The 24211-nt window shown below is 43.8% G+C and overlaps 1 protein-coding gene across 2 annotated transcripts in view; it reads left to right on the top strand.

The window, feature by feature from the left end:
• The window catches only part of Thsd4 (thrombospondin type 1 domain containing 4), a 585674-nt gene that overhangs the window by 28790 nt on the left and 532673 nt on the right, over positions 1 to 24211 (top strand). For both annotated transcript variants that reach the window (XM_075965642.1, XM_075965643.1), the window contains exon 3: positions 9388 to 9457. In XM_075965642.1, the coding sequence (XP_075821757.1) occupies positions 9388 to 9457 (70 nt within the window). The remainder of the gene's footprint in view (positions 1 to 9387; positions 9458 to 24211) is intronic.

Consider the following 24211-nt stretch of genomic DNA (forward strand, 5'->3'; position numbering starts at 1 on the left):
CCACCTCCCCCACTTTCCCACTGTGAAGCTTAGCCCTCCACAACGATGGCGATGGCGATGGCGAGCTGACCCCACCAGCCAATAGCCCGTGAGTGCTGGAGCGGCAGGTGCTCTTTGCGTCTCCTGTGCTTAGCAGAGCTGACAAACCTCACGTTTCCAATGAAAACACAGGCGGAAGCAAAACTACTAAATGCCAAGGAGGTGGTTACATTGGCAGGAAATAGAATGGATTTGGCCGTTTTTATTTTGAAACGGTAGTTTTTGAAGAAATGCAGATGTAATTAGGGCCATTACAGTGAGATGGTGAATTTTATAGGTCTTATGGAGGAGAGGTCTGGATCATTTTAAGGGTTTTACAGTCCATGGCCTTAGGTCAAGTGTCTGGTTTTAGTCTTTGAAAACATCAGCTTCTCCTTTCCTTGATATACACTCCAGTAAAGTATTATTACTTTAAGCCTGTCAGCCATTCCACTTAGAAATACAGCCCAAAGGGATTGAGGAAATGAGAGCGAGAAGGGTGACTGCTCTTGGGGCCTCTTGGGGACTCTGAAAAGGGCCCTGAGGACAGATGTGAGGGGAAGCAGGCTCAGAAACTGTTTTTGCCTGTGTGTGAGAGCGGCCAAGATGGGGCTGGATGTTTGAGGTGTGATCAGTAGTGAACAATGCAGTCTCCCCTGGGGTGAAGAAATATGTGATAATTGGAAAGGTCAGGGGTCAATCATTTTCCGGTTTTTTTTGGGGGGGGAGATCAGGAAATGAGGAGGAAGAAGAGGAGGGAAGTAGAGAAAACGAGGAAGGGGTGATGTGGGATTTCCTCTCTGTACCATTGATTAATAAAGAAACTGCTTTGGACCTATAGCAAGGCAGAACTTAGCTGAGGGGGGGCGACTAAACTGAATGCTGGGAGAGAGAAGGCGGAGTCAGGGAGAAGCCATGGGGCCACTGCTGGAGACAGACACGCTTAAACTTTGCTGGTAGGCCACGACCTCATGGTGATACATAGATTAATGGAGATGGGTTAGATTAATGTGTAAGAGCTAGCCAATAAGAAGCTAGAGCTAATGGCTCAAGCAGTGATTTAAATAATATAGTTTCTGTGTGATTATTCAGGGCTGAGCAGCCAGGAACCAACAAGCAGCCTCAAAAAACAAAGAGAAAGTACGAGGGAAAGGAAAAAGAGGCCACTGAGTCAAGTTTTTCAATTTCCTGGTATTTCAGAGGCAGGCCAGCCAGGCACTACCTGCAATTATAGCACTTGGAAGGCTGAGGCAGGAGGATGGAAAGTTGAGGCTGCAGGAGACCCTATCTTAAAAACAACAACAACAACAACAACAAACCCTTAAATCAAGCAAAGCAAACAAACAAAAGGCAGACTGGGATTTGTGTCAGCTGTCACCTAAACCACTACTCAGGTGACACTGAGTAAGTACATCAGAATATCGAATGAGTGGCAGACCAGCGGCACAAGGGATAACCCATCTGGCTAGGGCTTGTAAGATGAAATATTGAACACAAAGCAATAATTACCTTTTCTATGAAAGAAATTAGGATGAACTTCTATTCCTGACCAGGATGATCAGTGACTTAATCATGAACGTAGGTGAAAGCATGGAAACCGTATGAGCTACCCACCTTCACCAGTTTAAACTTAAAACACATGTCAGTCCTCACAGAGATTGTTTTGATGTGGAGCCAAGAGCATTTCTCTGCGCAGGAAGCCCTGACTGTCTTTTTTTGTGCAAACCACACCCGTAGGCATTATCTGAGGTTTCCACCTTAAAGCCGGGTGAGAATTTCAAGACGTTTGCAAAGCGCTCTGAGGACAGAGTTAGTCTAGGCTTTAAGGGTTTTCTCTTCTGCCCTAATCATCTGCGTTTATCTCATCCACACCTCATTTGCCAGCGGCTCCCTCCGCCTTGGCTTTCCACAGCCTTCAGCTCACTTTCCTCGAGACAACCATCAAACACCCCTGCTGCTGTGTTCTGATTCACAGCTTGGTGGACCTCTAGGGTATTCTGTGTAATCCAGAACAGTGCTAGCTACCAATGCAAACAGGCTTGGGAACGGGGGCTTGTGAGTGCTACCACGCTAATGGGAAAAGGGTAGACGTAAGTCCAGGAAGAACCTACTGGACACTCATCTGTGGATTTCTGGTGGGAGCCATCTGAACGGCAGGCAGAGAGGCCAGAGGAAATAAAAATGCGTTTCTGGAGGGTTGCCCTGGCAAAGCCTACCTATAAAATGACGGCAAGCATCCAGACGGGATTGATTTTGCCTTATGCCTGGCACAGTCCTGTACCTGGACCCTGTCCTCATCACTCAGTGCTTGATTGTGGGATTTGCTAGAACATTCTGTACTGAGATGGAGTTGAATGGTGTCAAGGTGTGATCACTGGGTTGCCAGCTAGCCGTTCCTTGCCTTCCCAGGTAACTGCTCTGCTGTCCCACTCAGGAGTTAGAACCGATTGCTCTAGTTTGTAGGACTCTATTAGCTGACCTTCCTTTTACTAACTTTACTGTCTTTCCCATGGGGAATTATGGGGTGCATTAAAAAACAAAAACAAAAACTGAGCCTGGTGGTGGTGGCACACTCCTTTAATCCCAGCACTCTGGAGGCAGAGGCAGATTGGGAAGCGGATCTTGGAATTCGAGGCCATCTTGGTCTACAGAGTCGGTTCCAGGATAGCCAGGGCTGTTCCACAGAGAAACCCTGTCTCCAAAATCCCCCAAAGCCCAACAAAATCAATGACAAGGTAACAAAATATAAAAACAGAACCAGAAAACAAACAAAACCCAAACTGATGAGGAGTGTTGTGTGACAGCCTTATTCTGATTTATTTTTCCTTCTCCTCCCCCTCCTTCTTTTCTTTCTCTTCTTTCTTTTCCTCCATTTTGTCTTCCTTGTTCACCTTCTGCCTCCCCCTACTCCCACCTCCCCTGTCTTTTCTTGTTTTTTTTTTTCTTTGAACACAGTGTCATATAGCCCAGGCTGACCTCAGACTTACCATGTAGCTGAGGATGACCTGGTACTCACAATCCTCCTGCCTCTGTTGCCTGAGTGCTGGGAATACAGGGCTAAACACCATGCCATGCCGAGTTCATATGGTGCTGGGGATGAACCCTGTGCTCAAGCAGCATGCTAATCCATACGCTACCACTGAGCCACACCCCTCGCCCCTCATTTACCTTTTCTTCTGTATTTCCTCGTTCCCACTTCCTTTTCCCCCTTCTCTTCCATTCTACCCTCTCTGTTCTTTACTCCCCTTCATTGTTTTGGACTGGCGATTCTGCTGGCTGCAGAGGTATATCAGAAGTTGGAGAGAGAGGGGAGTTCATCAGAGGGCTCCGGGTCTTAAAAAGCTGTGGTGTGATAGAGCACCTTGCATTCCCAGGGAACATGAATGGCTGCAAGCACGGAGGACCTGGAAATAGGCAATAAAACCAATGTGCAGTTAGAAAGGTGTCTAAGTCTGCGCTGTAAAATGGAAATGTTTCGCTTCGCACAGACCAGGCAGCCCTTTCCCCAACGCCTGTTGGGTATGATTGGATTGGATTCAGGTTTCCCAGGCCAGGGGGAACCTGATGGGAGCCAAGTTAAGAGGACACTGTTGTACGGTGAACTGTCTCAGCTGAGACAAGGAAGGAGCCGGTGACATATCTGGGCCTCACTCTCTTGCCAGAAGTCCACAATGCCCTCAAGACTCTGTGTGCACCAAAGGCCAGGCCTTTGAAGGATACTCACCCTGGGGTTGCTGGAAAGCTAAAAAAAAACATTACTTGAGCTCAGAACACTCTGAATAAGGAACTAGAGGATATACATAGATTGCGCTTTTAAAAAATTGGAATTTAGATGTTTGCCTGCCTCTGCTGCCATCATTTCCTCCTCCTTTCCCTCCTCTTTCTCATCCAAATCATTCTTCTTGTCCTTTTCTGTCAGGGAGAAAATGGATGCATTAAAAATGGCGAGTGGTTAGTTTGTAGAGAGAATGCTGTTATCCCCAGGGGGCTCCAGTGTCTGGCAGGTTAGAGCTGGGGCTGGGAGAGTGTGGCTGCCCAGCTGGGGTTTGCATTTCGGTGCTGAGATATTGGTGCCGGCTGATTCAGTTCTAGGCCATTCCCTATGTATCTCTTGGGTTGTATTAACAAAAGGAGAAAAGATGTGGAGGGGGATCCCCACCCGTTTTCCTTCTTTTGATATTAAGACTCTCAAATGGTGTTGAGTCCATTGAGGGGATGTGAACTGGGCGGCGGTGAAACACGGCCTATGCTGGAATTGGATGGTTGGGTGTGGCGAGCAGGGTAGGCCAAGACAAATACAGAAGCCTAGAGCCCTAGTTCCGTGATGTAAATCTTGTACCATTTCACGGAGCGTTATTTTCTCGTAGAATGCTTGACATCTACACCAGCGGTGGATAAATAGCGTATCTTTTATTTTGATTCCTGTGAAATGTTGGGTAGTTTTGACTGCAAGGTGGATCAGAAAACCTTAGGAGGTACGTGGCTCCCCACCTTCCACATTGAAGGGAACTTGTGATTTGTTTGCCAAAGGCCCTGGTAGTCTTCAATCTGTCAAAACGTTGCAAGCTGAGTGCCCTTTGCCAAGTTAAACTATCCGAGTGGAATAGCACAGGAGCTTCGTACAGACACATGCATGCTCTCCTGGTCCTCGGCACTCATCTGGAACCGGGTCAGCAGGAGCAGGGGCTTGTGCTGGGCTGCCCTGTGTTTGGAAGAGGCATGGGCACAGAGACAGACTATTAATTAGTGAGGTATGTGTGAGCAGGGTTGTGGAGCCCAAGACAGCCTCCGCTGAGCAGGGGTAGGAAACCTTCAGCCTTTGGCAGAGCTTCCTCTGGCCCCTGGGGTTATATATTGCTCCGACTGTTGTTATTGCAGCCCAAAGAATAATTTCCCCTCTGGGAGAATTTATTTTATTCCATTCAGAGCAGAGCCTATTTAATAACTAAGGTTTTATCCCAGAATGGTTTTGTTGAGGATTCCTGTGTATTTGAGCTTCACCAGGGCCCAGCTAGCAAAGAGAGGAGACACTGGAACCTCTAAATAGCTTTCCAGCAAACATTTCTCTTGGATAATCGGATAAGATTACTTTTTGGGGGTGGGCATCACATAGAAATTAAAAATAAAACCAATCTTCTTTTAATAAATCTTTTCTAAAAGAACATTTAGAAGCTCCAGAAGTTATTTTGGACATTATAAAATCTGTTCATTCCCGTGAATCCCATCTGTCTGAAAGTTCAGAGGTCATCTGGATGGGGCAGCATCATTTACCAGCTGAAGGCACTGTTCGTTAGTTCCATGCACTGTTCATTAATGCAGCGCATTGTTCCCTGCCTCAGCTCATCGTTCATTAATTAAATGTATCAAGCACTTTCTGTGTCATAGGTATTCTGCTAGGGACAGGGATAAGACAGAGACAAAATCAACACCCTCCCTCCATTTTCATGCTAGTCTGTGCGTGTGTTTGTATGTATGGTGTATGCATGTGTATGGAGGTACATGTACGTGTGTGGAGGTGCAGGTAGGTGTGTAGAGATAAGTGTGGAGATGCATATGTATGTGTAGAGATGTTATGTGTGTGTTGAAGTGCATGTATGTGTGGAGGTGTGTGATTGTGTGTGAGATGCACGTATATGTGTTAAGATGCATGCATATAGAAGTACATGTATGGGTGTGGAGGTGCACATATATATGCTGAGGTATACGTATGTGTGTGGAGGTGCATGTATGTGTGTGGAGATGGACGTATGTGTGGGGAGGCTTACATATGTGTATGTAGATGCATGTATGTGTACACGGTGTGGATATGTGTAGAGACCAGAGGACAGCTCTGCTATTATTCTGCAGATGCCATTCTTCTTTAATTCTTTCCCTTCCTTCCTTTCTCTCTCTCTCTCTTTCTTTCTTTCTTTTTTTTGAGAAAGTGTTTCTCACTGGCCTGGAACTCACTGAGTAGGCTGGCCAGCCACTAAGTCCCAGGAGCCTGTCCTCCCCTGCCTCCCTAGTGCCCTGGCATTCCAAGGAGAGCTGGCTTACCTGGCCCTTTTAGGATGGGCTCTAGGGATTGAACTCAGGTCTGGTGCTTGCAGTAAGCACTTTGTTCATTGTGCTGTCTCCCCAGACCTGGTGGTACTTTCTATAGGAAGAGAGATGCGGGTGTCACAGGAGTCATTTGGGGGAGAGGAAACAGTCCTCTCTGCAATCATTACAGAGTCTCATGGGAGACAAAAAACTCTAAGCAGAGACACGAGCAGCTGAGGGAAGAGGTGGAATTCACAGGCAACTTGCAGTAAGTTCTTTGAGACAGGGAACTGGATGGCCCTCTACTGAGACAGGGAACCAGATGGCCCTCTCCTGAGACAGGGAACCGGATGGCCCTCTCCTGCTCTGTCCCCCTGAATGTCCAGTGGAGTGAGTGGTTTGCAGAACTGCTCCTGTTCACATTGCAAGTGTGTGCACATTGTGGAGCCAAGGGCTCTGAGGACTGAGGTATGTATGACAAATTTATGGAGCTTCTGTTTGTTTTTGTAATGAAATCACACCAATCTGGTCTTCTTTTGAAAAGAGCAAGCAGTGCCAGGCTATAATAGAAATTATCCTGACTTGTGGGCACAGGTTCAAAGTGTGTGCTCCTCACTTGAGATGGCAACACATATACAGCAGGACATCAGGCCACTGTGCCTCTTGGAGACCAACTCAGGTTTTCTTGCTTACACCTCAGATGTTTTCCCAGTTGGGCTATCTTCCCAGCCCCAGATACTTAAACTATCGTCTCTGATAGTATTGGAATTTTTTGCGCCCATTGTGCTTCATGATCCTCACAGATGAGAATATTTGTGGCTTAGAGATGTTAGTTTACCCAGGATTACCCAGATAAGCCAAGGTGGAAGAATTTCTGCGAGTTCAAAGCCAATCTGGATGATGCAGTGAATGCCAGACTAGCCAGGGCTATCTAGAAAAAGATGTCCTAAAAAAAATCTCTTAAAAAGTGAAACACACAAAATCAAAAGTTGAAATGAAGGTGTATTTAGGATGTTTTTGATAGATGAATACTTGTTTTTTGTTGTTGATGATGTTTTAGTAAGTATTAATTGGGGAATTGTAACATCACCATTGAGACCTATTCTTTATTTAATATAAGCCTTGTGGGCACCAAACAGTGTAGATCAGTGGTTCTCAACCCTTCTAACACCGACCCTAAAACATAGGTCCTCATGCTGTGGTGATCCCCAACCATAAAATTATTTTCATTGCTAGTTCATAACTGTAATTTTACTACTGTTATGATTTGTAATGTAAATATCTGTATTTTTGGATGGTCTTAGGTGACCCTTATGAATGAGTTGTTCGACTCCAAAGCGGTAGACACCCTTAGGTTGAGGACCACTGGTGTGGATTTGTTTGTTCGTTGGAGAGTGAAGCTAGAGCATGTGGCCACTGTGGGAAATCCTGCTGGGTTGCAGGGGTCTAGCTAGAGGCTCAGCAAGCGATAAATCAACTCTTCACACTTTTGCCTTTACTATTAAATGCTCATTTAGTCCTGTTGGCCTGGTGGCATATTGGATCTTAGAGGAGGGGTGGAGCCCTCCTCTAACTCTGTACCCTTGACTCCCAGGTGCCACTGTGTTCTCATCCCTAACCCCACAGAGTGGTTTATTTTTTGGGGGGATGGGGCAGTGTTTTGTACCCCGCAGTGTGGAGGCCGCAAAAAGGTGGGGAATTGCTGCATAATTGAACTGCCTTCAGGGTTAAGCACTAAAACATACTCAAAAGATGCAGTAATCCAGGAATGCTCAGAATAATGGCATTGTTTATTAGAAACCAGGACTCTGGGCACTTAAATTCCTGTGTGTGTGTGCGCGCGCACACATGCGTGCGTGCGTGTGTGTGTGTGTGTGTGTGTGTGTGTGTGCACTTGTGCACAGGTGAAAGCCTGAGTAATCTTAGTGTTATTCCTCAGGTGCTGTACCACTATTTTGTAGACAAGGTTGCACACTGGCTTTGGAACTCACTGAGTATCCACATTAGTTGGCAGGCCAGGGAGTCCCAGGGCTCCCCCCCCCAATACTGGGATTACAAGTGCTCACCCACCTGGCTTTTTGTTAAAGTGTATATCCAGGGGGTGAAATTAGCTCCCAGGCACTCTACCGGCTGAGCCATTGCTTCAGTCCTGGAACTGCTTGTTTTTCCTCTGACTTGCTATCCACATATTTTCCCCTCTATCATGTTTGTCTTAGCTAAGGTTTCTGTTACTGTGAAGAGATACTATGACCACGGCAACTTTTATAAAGGAAAAACATTTCACTGGGGTGGCTTACAGTTTCAGAGGTTTAGTCCATTATCAACATGGCAATGTGCAAGACAGAAATGGTGCTGGATAGGTAGCTGAGAGTTTAACATCTTACGCAGGCAACAGGAAGTGAACTGCCTCACTGGACATGGCTTGAGTATATATGAGATCTCAAAGCCCGCCTCCACAGTGACACACTTCCTGAAACAAGACCACACCTACTCCAACAAGGCCACACCTACTAATGATGCCACTCTCTTTGGAGGCCATTTTCTTTCAGACCATCACAGTGTTCCACGAGCCTCACAGAAGATGAGAATATTTCTCATTTAGAGATGTCAGCTTGCCCAGGATCATCCAGGTGGGAATGGCAGCATTAGGACCCAGGCCTATCCATGCCTAGATGTAGCTTCAGTCAGGGCTTCATACTGCCTTTTACTGCCTCTGGACCAGGCCAAAACAAACAAACAAAACAAACAGACAGACAGACAGACAGACAAAAATCTGTATCTTTCCTTTACTTGATATAAGTCCTAATCAGGGCTGGTGACAGTGGTGCTTAAGGTAGCTAACCTCCTGTGATACCTTATTCTGCTACAGGTGGGCAGAATAAGGGCTCTAAAGCAAGCCTGAGCTATTGGGGGAGGGAGCTTTTGGGCCAGCTAGAAACCCCCTTTTCGTGCTGATCTTGTTACTTTGCTAACCAGCACATGCTGGCATATACTGTGTTCTGTGTGAGGGTGGTGGCCATCCTACTCAGCCTCCTCCACACTTTTGAGCCTACTTTATTATTATTCCCATTTTACAGAAGGGAGACTGAGGCTCTCAGAAGTTGTCTCAGAGCTACAAGTCCTGCTGGGAGCTGGTAGGCCTGGGATTTCACCCCACATCTGCCCTGTGTCATGACCTTCCCCAGCATGGGACTGCTTCCTCTTCCTTTTGTGTCTTCTCTGTGTCTGTCTCAGGACCCGGGGTGGAACGACCTCTCCCTTCCAGGAATGAGCCGGTGATGCCGACTTCCTCTAGGTACTGCCAGGACCATACTCACAGACCTGCCTGTTGCTCTTTTTCTTTCCTAGTGCGCTGGCCACCCTCCTGCTGCTTGGTTCTCAGCTTGTTTGCCCACAGCCCTCTACTGAACACAGAAAGGTAAGTCTTGGCCACTCGGAGCCATTGCGTGTCTCTGCCAGAGGGGGCGTGGTCGCCGTGGCCACTTCCCTTAGTCCCAGCGGATTCTGAGTAGAAGCCCCGTTTCTGGAATATTCGCAGCCTTCTCATTTTTTCCATAAGTCGGATATGAACCCGATGCTCAGAGTCAGTCTCTGATCTGTGAGCAGAGCTGACTTTGCAGCCTGTATCACTAGAGATGAGTGGGAAAGCCCTGCAAAGGCTTGCGGGCAGAGGCCCCGCTCAGGAGAGGGAGCCATGACAGAGCTGGTACCTGTGTAAGCACACCTGCAAGGCCATAGGCAGAGGAAGATCAGAAAAGAAATGTGTTGTGAGAGCAACCCCTGTGTCTGAGATATGGAGCTGTAGTCACTGATGGAGGAGCCCAGCCTCTACTGCTTAGTGAGGGCTCTGGGGCGGAAGAACATGGTCTTTTGTCCTCCCGTGGTGACTCCTGTTGATGCTTCCCTTTGATTAGTCTAGACCAGTGGTTCTCCACTTGGAGGTTGAACGACCCTTTCACAGGGATCGAATATTAGATATCTTGCATATAGGATATCTACGTTATGATTTATAACTAGCAAAATTAACATTATGAAGCAGCAACAAAATAATTATATGGTTGGGGCTCACCACAACTTGATGAACTGAATTAAAGGGTTAAAGCATTAGAAAAGTTGAGAACCACTGGTCTAGAGAATAGACAAGAACCATGATTCGGTCCCCAGAGGCCAGCTTTCTAGGCCCACAGGACATGAAGAACTCATTTCCCCTCAAGTTGAACCCACCTCATGTAGAACTTTGCCCTGGGGCCTTAGCCCGCGTGGTGCTGCCTGCCCGCGGAGCAGGGGCTCTGTTAGTGTATCATGAGAAGTAGACACGTGACGCTCGGCCAAAGTATCTCAAGTCCGGTTCTGCTCCCTGGGTCTTGAGAGGAGAGTCCTGAAGTGGGCTTGAGCAGATCCGGTCCTTGGCTAGGAGAGGGTTTTCCCAGGAAGTTCCGAAGCAGAAATGGACCGAGAGAAACACATGCAAAGGGTTCATCTGCCCCCAAGCAGTGTTTGCTGTTCTCATCCAATCTATTTAATTTCTTTCTGATCCGGGGATTACATTCTGTTTATCCGAACCAGATAGAAGTCTCTATAGCATCTTGTTTCCCACTGGCAAGACAGCTCCGTGAATGAGGTTCTCACACATGGCTGTAACTCTGGGGTGGAGCCTGGCCTAGTTAGGTGCTCAACGCAGTACAGATGGAATGACTGGGACCTGACCAAGGTCCAAACATCATATTGCCAGATTGATTTGGAAATTTATAGCCTCTCACTCTGTTGTCTCATCCCCAGTCATAATTTTAGTAAGTAGAATGCTGTAAAATTTATTATTGTTCTCTCAGTTATTAATGGTTGGTATTATTGGGACTAATGGTTGACTTGCCCTAATGGAGTCCTTTTTGTTCTTCCTGATGCCAAAATATGCAATCACAGTTAAAATATTTTATAAATAATCCAATTGTTTTTTGCTGTTTGTCTTTCAAGATAACCTGAATTATATATTGAGCCTCAGGATAAAATGTTCCCAAATAAATGTTACCTTCATTTTTCTTTAAAAAAATATTTTATTAAATTTCATTTAATGTGAGTTGAACTGAGTCGAACTGACATCAGAGAGTCTTCACCCAGCAACTGATTGAAACAGATGCTGAGACGCACAGCCAAACATTAGGCAGAACTTGGGGAAGGGGGAAGGATTGTAGGAGCCAGAGGGGTCAAAGGCACCACAAGAAAACCCTCAGAACCCACTATCCTGGACTCATAGGGGCTCACAGAGAGCAAACAGATCACCAGGAAGCCAGCATGGGGCTTACCTCGGCCCTCTTTGTATGTTACAACTGTGTAGCTTGGTATTCTTTTGAGACTCCTAACAGTGAGAGCAGGCGCTGCCTCTGACTCAGTTGCCTGCTTTCAGGACCCTTTACTCCTACCAGATCGCCTCATCCAGTCTTAATAGAAGAGGAGATGCCTAGTCTCACTGTAACTGACTGATATCCATGGGAGGCCAGCCTGCCCTGTATCAAGAGAAACAGAGGAGAAAGAGTGGATGGGGGAGTGGAGGGGAAGAGGGAAGGTGATGGGGGAGGAACTGGGAGGAGAGGAGGGAGGAGAAACATTTGTTGGGATGTAAAACAAAAACAAAAAAATCATGTTGTGTGTGTATGTGTGCACGTGAGGGCATGTTTGCATGTGTGTATGTGCATGTGTGTGTGTTACACATGCCAGGGGGCACATGTGGAGATCAGAGGACAATTTATGAGAGTCAGCTTTCTCCTTCCACTGTGTTGGTCCTGGGGACTGAACTCAGGTCATCAGCCTTGCTAGAAAAAACCTTTACCTGCTGAGCCATCTTGCCCCCCCCCATCTTTCTCAAAGGTTTTCTTTTTACTGATAATGGAAACAGAAAGGTTTATGAGGTGCTTTAGCATGTTGATTTTAGAACACTAAGCTAAACAGTATCATATCTTGGTATGTAGTACTTCCTTGTCAAAATATTATTAAGAGCTTTGCGATTGAAGGCTAGATTTAAACCCGCCTCCTGCCATTTATAGATTTCTTCACTCAGGGAAAGACATCTCAGAACAGTTGTTGCTCATAATAAACACATGTGTCTTCTTGCCATGCGTCCAAGAAAAGAAGGCACTCGGGCTTCCTTGGGTGGTAGTGGCTTTTCATTGTTTGGTTAGGGCCTTATGCAACTGTGGCTGTTATCCTGGGGATCCTCAAAAACCTGGCAGGAAAAGCAGGGCTGGCAGTAGTCGCATCCGTCTACTTAGGCCTGCAAGAGGCAGACTAAGGAAATGCTTATTAACAGGGTCTGAAACGCTGTAAAGAGACGAGACTAAGGGAATGCTGGTTAACTGAGCCTGCAACACTGTCTATAAGGAACCAAGACCAAGGATGCTCATTAACGGGGCCTACATCACTGTCCATAAAGAGTTGTGGAGAATACTTTGTTTTTTCTGGACCACGCTTTCTGTCACAATCATTTAACTCTGGCTGGTCCGGAGGCAGCCAGAGGCACTGTGTATATGAATAGTCATGGCCGCGTGCCAGTAAAGCCTTATTTACAAAAGTAAGTGGTGAGCCGGATTTGGCTGGTGGACCGAAGTTTGCTAACCTCTGCTCCAAATTCAGGATGTAAAAAAGGAACTAGGTGTCAGGATATAGTCCATTCAGTGGGGTGTTTGAGTTCAATCCCTAGAAGCCATTTAAAATTCTGAAAGTGATGGCACACCTTTGTAATCCCACCATTGGGAGACAGAGACAGGGGGATGCCTGAGGCTCACTGACCAGCCATCATAGTCCACTTGGTGAGTTCCAGATCATCAAGAGAGCTTGTTTCAAAAAAGAAAAAGTGGTGGATGGTGACTGAGAACAACTCCTGAGGTTTTCCTCTTACCTGCACACACGACATACATGGGACACACATGTCCACATGAATACACAGGAACACACACATGTGTGCACATGCACACATGTATTTTGGAATCTGAAGGTGGGAATAGTTTCTTATTGGGACTTGAAAGAACAGAAGTGAATTGGGAGAAAAAATCACATAGTTTTTGATTAATTATAAGATTTATAATTGCTATCCAGTTGCTTTCATTACATAAATACATTCATAGCTGACTTATTGTTTTGTGATAAAATTGCTACTCTTGATTGTTTGCAGAGAATAGCAGACAGAATTAGAAACCCATCTATGGTCAGTTCTGTAGGGACAGCATTATTAATTTGCACGTGTGATAGGGGAGTGTGTATATGGAAGCCGGCTACTCGAAGGCTCTCTTTTCTTCCTTCTTACTGTGCTGTGTCCAACTTTAGCATATGGAAGTGTTTCCACGACGTAAGTTATTCCAACCAAGAGACATAATTTGTAAATGCTGTCAAGTAAACTATGCACGCCTCAGCGTGCTTGGGTGAGTAGCTACATCTCTTCAGAACTGTCCTATGTAATAATAAAGGCTGGGGGGACCCAGTGCAGAGTGTAAGTAGCTCTTTCCAGATGTTTCTGTCCAGAAGGCCTCGTCTTCTGGCAGGATTAGCAACCCCACAGAGGACCACTCACCCGCTCACCCTCTAGTCTTAGAATTAATTGTTGATACTTGGCAGAGGGTGGTAGTTTTTTTGTTCTTTAATTTTTTTTTTTTTGGTTTTTCGAGACAGGGTTTCTCTGTGGCTTTGGAGCCTGTCCTGGAACTCGCTCTGTAGACCAGGCTGGTCTCGAACTCACAGAGATCCGCCTGCCTCTGCCTCCCGAGTGCTGGGATTAAAGGCGTGCGCCACCATCGCCCGGCTTGTTCTTTAATTTTTAAAGCAGGGCCCAAGGCAAACTCTCTATCCAGGAAAACTGTGAAATAATGTCATTTTATGTTAAATATATTGATTTGTGTATGCATGGGGGACAAGTATGCCTGTGCACTTACATGTGTGTTACTCTTCATCCACATCATACTCATCCCTATCCTCATCCGCATCCTCCTCATCTACATCATCCCATCCCCATCCTCATCCTCACCCTCATCCCCATCCTCGTCCACATCACCCTCATCCCCATCCTCATCCTTACCCTCATCCTCATCCACATCATCGACATCCTCATCCATATCATCCTCATCCACACCATCCTCATCCTCATCCCCATCCTCCTCATCATCATCTTTGAGACTTTGTCTGTCTGTTGCTGTTCTGGCTAAGTTGTTTGGCCTCTGGCCCCAGGATCCTACTGTGTCTAACTCCCCATCAGCAGGTTACAAACATGTGCTACCATGCCCAGGTGCTGGGTATGAACTTGGGTCCACTTGCTTGTGTGACAAGCACTTGATAGACTGAGCCGTCTTCCAGCCCGAAGTACTGTATCTTAACTTTCAGATACGGAAATGTAATTAATTTTAATTGCTCTTGTTTCTTATGTGTATTTTTAAAGTTGACATTTCTCATTTGCTGTAGAAAGTCATGATTACTGGAAGGAGGAAATAAAACTCACTGCTAGGGCTGCTGGCCAGGGGTTACAATGCAGCCTGGTGTTTATAGAAACTTTCAAACAAACAGCAGAGACACTACAGAGAGGAGTGAGGGAAGTAAAATATTTGCTTTGCTAACTGATAAGCAGGTCTTGATGCAAGCAGGGGACCTTCTGATAGGCCACAGCCACCACTGAATCAATAGGGTGTGCTGTCACAGCATTTAAATGCCCCTTTAACCGTGTCCCCTGCTTAGAGGCTGAGCAGAAAGCCTGTGGAAGAGCAAAAAGTTTTCAATTGCAAAAGTCATTTCATATTATTGATGCTTTAGGGAACGAATGCTCCTAGGAGCAAATGTAGGAGGGCATCTTAGGGATTTGAGGCAGACAAGCGCTTGAACATGGCTATCTGCCCATCTGGGGATACAGCTTCGTAGCAGAGCATCTGCTTGGAGCACATGAACCCTAGACGCAAATGAAGAAACAGACTCATAAAGTAGAAAAGGATTATACCGTATAGAAGTCGAAGACTTAGGAAAATCAAAACATACTGTAAACAGCCAAAATATAATTGAGGTGAAGGTAGTCAAGCATGGTGTGTTTTATGGAAGATTTGTATTTGGAATATACAAAGAAGCCTTATTGATCATTAATAAGAGTTAAAGCAAGTCAGTTTAAAAATGGACAAAACAGGGGTGGTAGGTGGCTCAGCGGGTAAAAGCGATTGCTTCGCAAGCCCAGTATCCTCAATGTGCTCCTTGGGTCTCACAGTGGTGGGGAGAAAGGACATCTGGATTTCACAGTTGAAGGAGAGCCAGGTTTTGTCCTCTGATCCCCACATGTGTGTTGTTGTGTGTGCACATGCATGCGTGAGTGTGTGCACGCGCATACACACACGCTAAAATTTTAAAAACGGGTATTCACTAGAAAGCCCGTGTGAGAGAACACCCAAATAGTCAGTAAGTGTGCGCAAAACTGTTTGGTGAGAAATGTTTGTCCCTGGATGAGTATATTTTAAAATCCTGAAGTGTCACTACCATGGCTGCTAAAATAAAATCACTGGTAGTGTAAGTGTTCCAAGGATAGGAGCTGTCAGAACTTCCACGTGTCACCGCAGAACCTGGAAATTGGAGCTCACACTGGTCAGCACATACCTGTGAGGAAGACATCTGAGGCTAGGGAAAGAATGGCTGGAAATCATGGAAGAAAATAGTGCTGGCCTAGAACTAGGCATATGAGTTGCTCCCTGCGACTGGACTTTGAAAACTCAATTTAAAAGGTACTTTAATAAGATCTAGAACACTCTTGCCTCAGTGTTGGGACTTAAGTCACCCCAGACTGTACTCCTAAAGGATCCAATTGATTATTAAAACTCAACTATATCTTAGCATAAAGCTCAAAAGTAGAAGAGTGTATTGAGCTGTGGGCTAGTTCATAGACAGACTGTTTTCTGGCATGTGGAAAGCTCTGGTTTAGTCCTAGGCACTGAAATGAATGACTATAGGTATCCGAGAATGCTCAGCACTAATCAGGGTAAAGCCCAAGCTGGCTTGCATTTAATTGAGAGACGACCAAGTGTGCACAGAATCTGAAATGTGTCTGTGCCCTTCTCCATAGGGGGAGCGTGGTCAATCATCTGTAACCAACTCAGTGAACTCAGACTTTAGAGTTTGAAAAGAAAGATTGAAAGCCACCAAAGTGGTGTTCGCTATGTTCAGCAATCTCCACAGAGGCCTGGGAGATATGTAATAGAAAATACTCAGCCAAACTTCTTGAGATGACGATGACAATTAGTGGAGAGGATTAAGCACAGCTTCAATATTGCAGAAGAAAACATGAGTGAACTTGAAGACATGATAAGAGAAATTTCTACAAAATGAAACATAGGGAAAAAAAAGTTTCAAACGGATGAACAGAGCATCAGTAATTTCAGGCAGGGCAAGTGTGGAGTCAGGGTACCAGCAGGAGAAGAGGTGAAGGGGGCAGGATGCTTGAAGAATTAGCAGGAATTTTCCAAATGAATGGAAGCTATCAGCAAACAGCATCATTGGATTTTAAGTACTGGCAATGTGAAGAAAATGGTACCAGTCATAATCACCCTGCCCCAGGATAGTGGTAAAGAGGAAAATTTAAAGTCTCTGGGAACAACATTAAGGGTGAGAATAGATTCCCATCTCTTGTCATTACACTGGCATAACGACATCTTTAAAGTATTGAAAGAATAAAGTTGTAAATGTAGGGTTTTATACCAAGCAAAATGAAAATGAAACAAGTACATTTTAAAGTGTATTAACAATGCACCTTACTTCCCTATCCGAATTATTAGCGGAGATTGGACGCCCTGGGACAAGTCTGTAACCTCAGCATTTGGGAGGCTGAGTGGTTGGATTCAAATTCAGCTTGGGTTAAGTATTAAGACTCTGTCTCAAAAACAATGTTGTTAAGGAAAATTATTTTTCATTTTTTATTGTGTGTATGTATAATGTATGCCCGTGGACACACTTGGCACAGTGTACATACATGTCGTGGGGGGGGGGAAGTGCTCAGAGAACAACTTTGTATAGCTTATTATCTTTTTTTTTTCTTTACATGGTTCTAGGACTTGAACTCAGGTCATTAGGTTTGCATGACAAGTTTTACCCTGAGTCATCTTGCTAGTTGCTAAAAAGAAGTTCTGTAGACAGAATGAAAGTATGGGTCCACACAAATGAAGAAGTAGGCCATTGATAAGTACATTGATGAATATTGTTGACCATCATTTATGGAGGCAGATGTGGTCTGAGAAATGTGTTAGGTTATTTCAGACATCATAGATTGTACCTATAAAAGCTAGGTTGGCCATGGTATCACCAAGCAAAAGAGTGTCATGGATCCCCAGCATATATTCTGCCTTTGACTGAAATATACCACTACATAACATGAGAGTATATATGAGGATTTTTTTTTCTTTTTAAGTGTCTTTCAAAGATTGGGTTTAAATAAGAATAATTCTGTGTTACAGGATTTATAACATATGCCTAAATATAAGGCAACAATAAAATAAATCCCAGAAAAGGGTACATTTAACACTGTGAGGATCTTACTATACTGTATGCTAAAAGGTATTATAGTCTTTGAATATTAAATTGGATAAATTAAATTTAATAAGTTAATCTTAGTACTATGTACCCTAAACTTATTAAAGTACAGTATAGAATAGCTTACAACCCAAAAAGATGCAAAACAGAACCCTAAAAATGCTTGAATCAACAGAAAAATATGCAGCGTTTATGGCTGAAGAAGCTCAGACTGAGGCAGGCATTCTTCCCAAACTGACCTGTAGCTTTGACATCATTCTAAGACAATTTTCAGCAGATGGTTTTGCTGCAATCGATAGGATGATTTCAAATTCCTCAGGGAAATGCAGAGGACTTTAGATAAGTAAAACTAGTATGTCTTTTAATTGCAAGATTTATGCCATTTAATATTTTTCTTATTAGGTAGGGTAATCATTATAAGGATTGTATGTTATTGGCATAGAGAAAGACAGATAATGGGACAGAGCGGAGTATAAAACATGATCCACACATATATGAAAAACTGATTTTTTTGATCTATCGCCTTATATATTCAGTTTAATATGATGCTGGAATCATTGGATATCCACATGCCAAAATATGGACTTCAATCTACTTTTGTGTATAATAGTATATAAATTAACTCTAGCTTAATAAATGAGGGATGGAAGGAATTCCCCTTAACATAATAAAAGCCATATAGTTGGAAGTCTATAGCACTCAATGTCAAAAGAGAGAACAGTTATCATGCAAGAGCTAGCATAGGCACAGGTCCCCATTTTGTAACTTATTCAACATAGAACTGAAAGTTCTAAGGAGAAACCTTGGGTAAGGAAAAGAAAGAAAAGACATTCAAACTGGAAGAGGATGAGGAAAATAACTTCTGAATTCATAAGTGCGCTCAGCATAACAACAAGATGCCAAATCAGCAACACAAGGATTAGTTAGGTATCTACCCAGTAAAAGTGCTCAGTACAAACAGGAAATGGACCAAGGAGGTGAAATCCTAAACAGCAATACTGCAAAGTGTTGTGTATTGTGCCTTTGTTGACTAGCTGCCTAGACCTGAATAATCACACAAAAACTATATTAATTACAGCACTGATTGGCTTAGGTATATCCCTACCTAGCTCTTATATCTTAAATTAACCCACTTACATTAGTCTGTGTATCGCTGCAAGGCTGTGGCTTACCTGTAAGGTAAGTGGCTTTGGCCGCTACATGGCATCTCCTTGACTCTGCCTTCTTTCTTCCTATTACTCTACTTGGATTTCCTGCCTTGCCATTTCGGCCCTGCCATAGGCAAAAACAGCTTCTTTTTTAACCAATGGTAATAAAACATATTCACAGCGTACAAAGGGGATTCCCATATCAGTGTTGCTGGAATTGAAGAGGACGTAGATAAAGGTAAAGACTTACCATGTTCATGAATTGGAAGGATTGCTACGCTTAAGATGTCAGTACTACCCAGAGCTATCTCTGAATTGGCTCTGAATAATGTAGCTATAATAAGTACAAAGTTTTGTAGAAATAAAAAGGTCACCCTAATATTTATATGAAATTTTAAGAGAACAGATAGCCAAGGCAGTCTTGAAATAAGAACAAAGCAAGAGGTCCCATGCTTTTTTAAAAAAATTATTGTTTAAAAATGTATTGCAAAGTGACATTGATCAATCCAGGACAGGACTAGGATGAGGGCAATTGGAGCAGCAGTGGAATAGAGCAGAAAGGACAGAAATGAAGCTTGAACATTTGGTACACTATGACTCTTGCAAGGGTGCCAAGATCATTTAATGAGGAAAGGACAACCTGTTTAGCAAGTGATGCTGGGAAAACTGTATATTCCTATGCAGAAAAGCAGAGTTGATGCCACCTCACGCCATATACAATAACTCAACATGGATCAAACACCTAAATATATGACTTAAAACTACAGAAAACTTAGAAGAAAGCATAGGACAAAATGTTTAAGATTTCCTAGATGTGATACCACAGGCACAATGACGAAAAAATTAGACAATTGGACTTAATGAAAATACAGAATGTTGTGACTGGGGGCGTGGCTCAGCCGTTAACCATGTTAGCTGCTCTGGTACAGGGTCCAGGTTCATCAGCACCCACGTCATGGCTCGCAACGGTCTGTAACTCCAGTTGCAAGGATCTGATGGCTTCTTCTGGTCTCCTCATGGGCAGTGTACCCCCGTGAATACTCTTACATGCAGGCAAAAAAACACATAAAGTAAAACACATCTTTTTTTAAGAATAAAAAAATACTCTACCTCAAAGGCATTATCATCAGCGTCTAAAGGCAATCAGAAAATTGGGAAAATATTCATACAATCAGGAAATTGATATTAAGACTATACAGACAACTCTTATTGTTTTGGCTTTTGTTGTTTGTGGGTTTTTTTCTTTCCATTTTTGAGACTGGGTTTCTCTGTGTAGCCCTGGCTGTCCTGAAACTTCCTCTATAGCAGGCTGGCCTTGAACTCATGGATATCCGCCTGTCTCTGCACCACTACCACCTGGCTTATTCAGAGAACTCTTATAGCCCAACAACAAAACAACCAGATTCATAAATGAACCAAAGACTGGCATAGATGCTTTTTATTAAAAAAAAATGTAAAAACGGTCAATAGCACAAGGGACGGATATTTCATGTTTGTGAGGGATAGAAGTAGCAGAGGAGGAAAAGGTGACTAAGGGGCAGAGAATGATAGATGTTTACTTATCTTGATTGGGGGTGGTGTCATGAATGAACACAAATGAGACAACATTAAACTGTACATTTTATGATTAACTTATTATAGGTCAATTATACCTCAGTGAAGCTCTTAAAAACTACTTATTATTTAAGCAACAAATGAAAGAAATCATTTTTAAGGATTTGCTTTCTAGGTATTCTCCTGTATGTGTGTATGTTCTATATGTGTATGTGTGATGGTTCTGTGTATGTGTGTGCGGGTGCCCAGAGAGGGCGGAAGAAGACATCAGATCTCCTGGAGCTGGACTTCAAAGTTTGTGAACCACCTCATACGAGTAATAGGAACTGAACTCTGCTGCTCTCTTAACCAAGGAGCCATCTCTCCAGTTCCAACAGATGAATCTTTATAGTCATTATGCTGATTATAAGAACCTAAATACAAAGGTACAAATGTACCCTTTCGTTCCATTTATACTTAGTTTCAAGATGAAAAGATGATTTCTGGATTACCGTGAGAAAGGAGGAGTGGGTAGTGACTGGGAAGGGATGTAGAGGAACATTCCAGGGGGTTAGAAATGTTCTCACTCTTGACACAGGTCAAGGTCTTGAAAGGCTATAGTTCCATATGTTTACAATGAACAGACCTTATGGCTTTACATATATTAACCCTCAATTAAAAAGGTCAGTGGAGGGGCCAGGGACATTTCTGAGACAGTAGAACCTTTGTCTTGTAAGTATGAGGACTTGAGTTTGGGTTCTCAGAACCCATGTAAAAAGCTGGACACCCATTAAAATCCCAGCAAAATTCTTCACAGACCTCGAAAGAATGGTACTCAACTTCATATGGAAAAGCAAAAAACTCAGGATAACCAAAACAATCCTTGGCAATAAAAAAACTTCTGGAGGCATCACAATCCCTGACTTCAAACTCTACTACAGAGCTACAGTACTGAAAACAGCCTGGTATTGACATAAGAATAGGCAAGAGGACCAATGGAACTGAATGGAAGACCTGGATATCAATCCACACATCTTCGAACACCTGATTTTTGACAAAGAATCAAAATATATCAAATGTAAAAAAGAAAGCATATTCAACAAGTGGTGCTGGCATAACTGGATATCAACATGTAGAAGAATGAAAATAGACCCATATCTATCACCATGCACAAAACTCAAGTCCAAATAGATCAAAGATCTCAACATAAAGCCAGCCACACTGAACCTTATAGAAGAGAAAGTGGGAAATACACTTGAACTCATTGGCACAGATCACTTCCTAAATATAATCCCAGCAGCACAGACACTGAGAGAGAAACAATTAATAAATGGGGCCTCCTGAAACTGAAAAGCTTCTGTAAAGCAAAAGACACGGTCAACAAGACAAAACGATAGCCTACAGAATGGGAAAAGATCTTCACTAACCCCACATCAGACAGAGGTCTGATCTCCAAAATATACAAAGAACTCAAGAAATTGGTCACCAAAAGAACACATAATCCAATAAAAAAAAATGGAGTACAGACCTAAACAGAGAACTCTTAACAGAGGAATCTAAAATGGCTGAAAGACACTTAAGGAAATGTTCAACATTTTTAGTCATCAGAGAAATGCAAATCAAAACAACTCTGAGATTCCATCTTATATACCTGTAGAATGGCCAAGATCAAAAACACTGATGACAACTTATGCTGGAGAGGTTGTGGGGAAAGGGGAACATTCCTGCATTGCTGGTGGGAATGCAAACTGGTACAACCTTTTTGGATGCCCGTGTGGCAATTTCTCAGAAAATTAGGAAACAACCTTCCTCAAGACCCAGTAATACCACTTTTGGGTATATATCCAAAGGATGCTCAATCGTGCCACAAGGACATGTGCTCAGCTATGTTCATAGCACCTTTGTTTGTCATAGCCAGAACCTGGAAACAACCTAAATATCCCTAGACCGAAGAATGGATAAGGAAAACGTGGTACATTTACACAATGGAGTATTACACAGCAGAAAAAATAACGACATCTTGAAATTTGCAGGAAAATGGATGGAACTAGAAAACATTATTTTGAGTGAGGTAACCGAGACACAGAAAGACAATTATCACATGTACTCAATCATAGATTGTTTTAAAACATAAAGCAAAGAAAACCATCCTACAAACCACAATCCCAGAGAACTCAGACAACAATGAGGATACTAAGAGAGACTCACATAGATCTAATCTACATGGGAAGTAGAAAAAGGAAAGATCTCCTGAGTAAATTGGGAGCATGGGGATCTTGGGGAAGGGATGAAGGTGGAAGGGAGAGGCAGGGTGGAGAGCAGAGAAATATGTAGAGCTCAATAAAAATCATTTTTAAAAAAAGAACTACTCATGCAAATTAAAAAAAATGGGCACCCATAGCATGAGCCTTCAGTTCTACGGATGATGGTGTGGAAAGGGAGACAGCTGGAGCCTAGAAGTTTGGTGGTCCATTAGTCTAACCTATCGGATGAGAGACTGTGATGGTTAGCCTAATTGTCAACTTGATACAACCTAGAATCACATATGGAGAGTCCTCTCAGGGACTGTCTACATCAGGGTGGCCTATCTGGAAGAGATTGTCTTGATAGCCTTAATTGATGTGGAGAGACCCACCCCAAATGTGGATGGCACCTTCTAGTAGTGGTCAAGATAAAGGACCAGGAAAGAAGGACAGGGAGGACAGCTTTGTCTTGTTCGGCCCACCTTTTTGCTGGCGAGATCATCTATGCTCTTACTGCCATTGCTCATTGCTTTCCTGGCATTAGAATCAGCTTCTTCAGGCTTCTTTTTTTTTATTTTTATTTTTTTAAATTTATTTATTTATTAAAGATTTCTGTCTCTTCCCTGCCACGGCCTCCCATTTCCCTCCCCCTCCCCCAATCAAGTCTCCCTCCCTCATCAGCCCAAAGAGCGATCAGAGTTCCCTGCCCTGTGGCTTCTAACATGAACATCAGTGACCCTTTTAGGAAGCCTCCAGGCCTTGGGCACCAGCCGAGCAATTAGCACATTCTTGGCCTCTCCAGTGCAAGCTTGCACTCTTGGACTACCCCGACGATCATATAAGCCAAGCTAGCAAGTTCTCTTTCAGCATATACTCCTCCCATTGGCTGTGTTCCTCTAGAGAACCCTAATTAATATAGAGACTATGTCTTAAACAAAATTAGATGGTGCCTCAGGAGTGACACTCAAGGTTGTCCTTTGACTTCTGTGCAGACATATACATGCACATGCTATACAGATCACACACACACACACACACACACACACACACACACGCACGCACGCACGCATGCAGTCTGTCAGTCCATCCATCAGTTGGTCAGTGGAGAAAAAGCAGAGAGAATATGTTCAATCTAATGCAGTACTGATATGACAATCAGAGTCCCTGGAGGGGCATGGGATTGTCCTTCGGAAGTGACCAGGAGACAAAGATACTCTTCAAAGAACAGCCCCAGGCATGCTGTCAGCAGGCAAGCATCCAGTCACAGAGCTGTGCAGAGTTGGAAGTAGATTCTGAAGCAGTCGCTGTGTCCCCTCAGCTGCTCTTTGTCAAGCGTTCTGTGTCTAAGGTCGTGAAAATGACTGGTTGCTTCGGGAAAGTTAAGCAAGATCATAGACTCAAAGGTCTTAGTATGAGAAGGGTCTAACACTCACTGATTCTTGCTATGTTAAAGTCTTGGAGTAAAATTCAGTTGCAGGGAAAACCATCACATTTGCTTCTAGTAAAGATACAGCAGCGAGTGACGGACTTGGTGTTTGGACCCTTTGTAGGGGAGGCCATCTTTAGGCCTTTAGTTCAAAAATCACTGGGCAGGTCTGGCAGCTTCGCTGTTTGCTGCCAAAAGCCAATGGACCCTTCAGCTCTCTGCTTTTATTATCTGGGAGCTTGTTATTCCTAGGGAGGCAGTACAAAGTGGAGCATACTTTAACCACACTGGCA

The sequence above is a fragment of the Microtus pennsylvanicus genome, chromosome 3, assembly GCF_037038515.1.
Source record: "Microtus pennsylvanicus isolate mMicPen1 chromosome 3, mMicPen1.hap1, whole genome shotgun sequence".
NCBI classification, from domain to species: Eukaryota; Metazoa; Chordata; class Mammalia; order Rodentia; family Cricetidae; genus Microtus; species Microtus pennsylvanicus.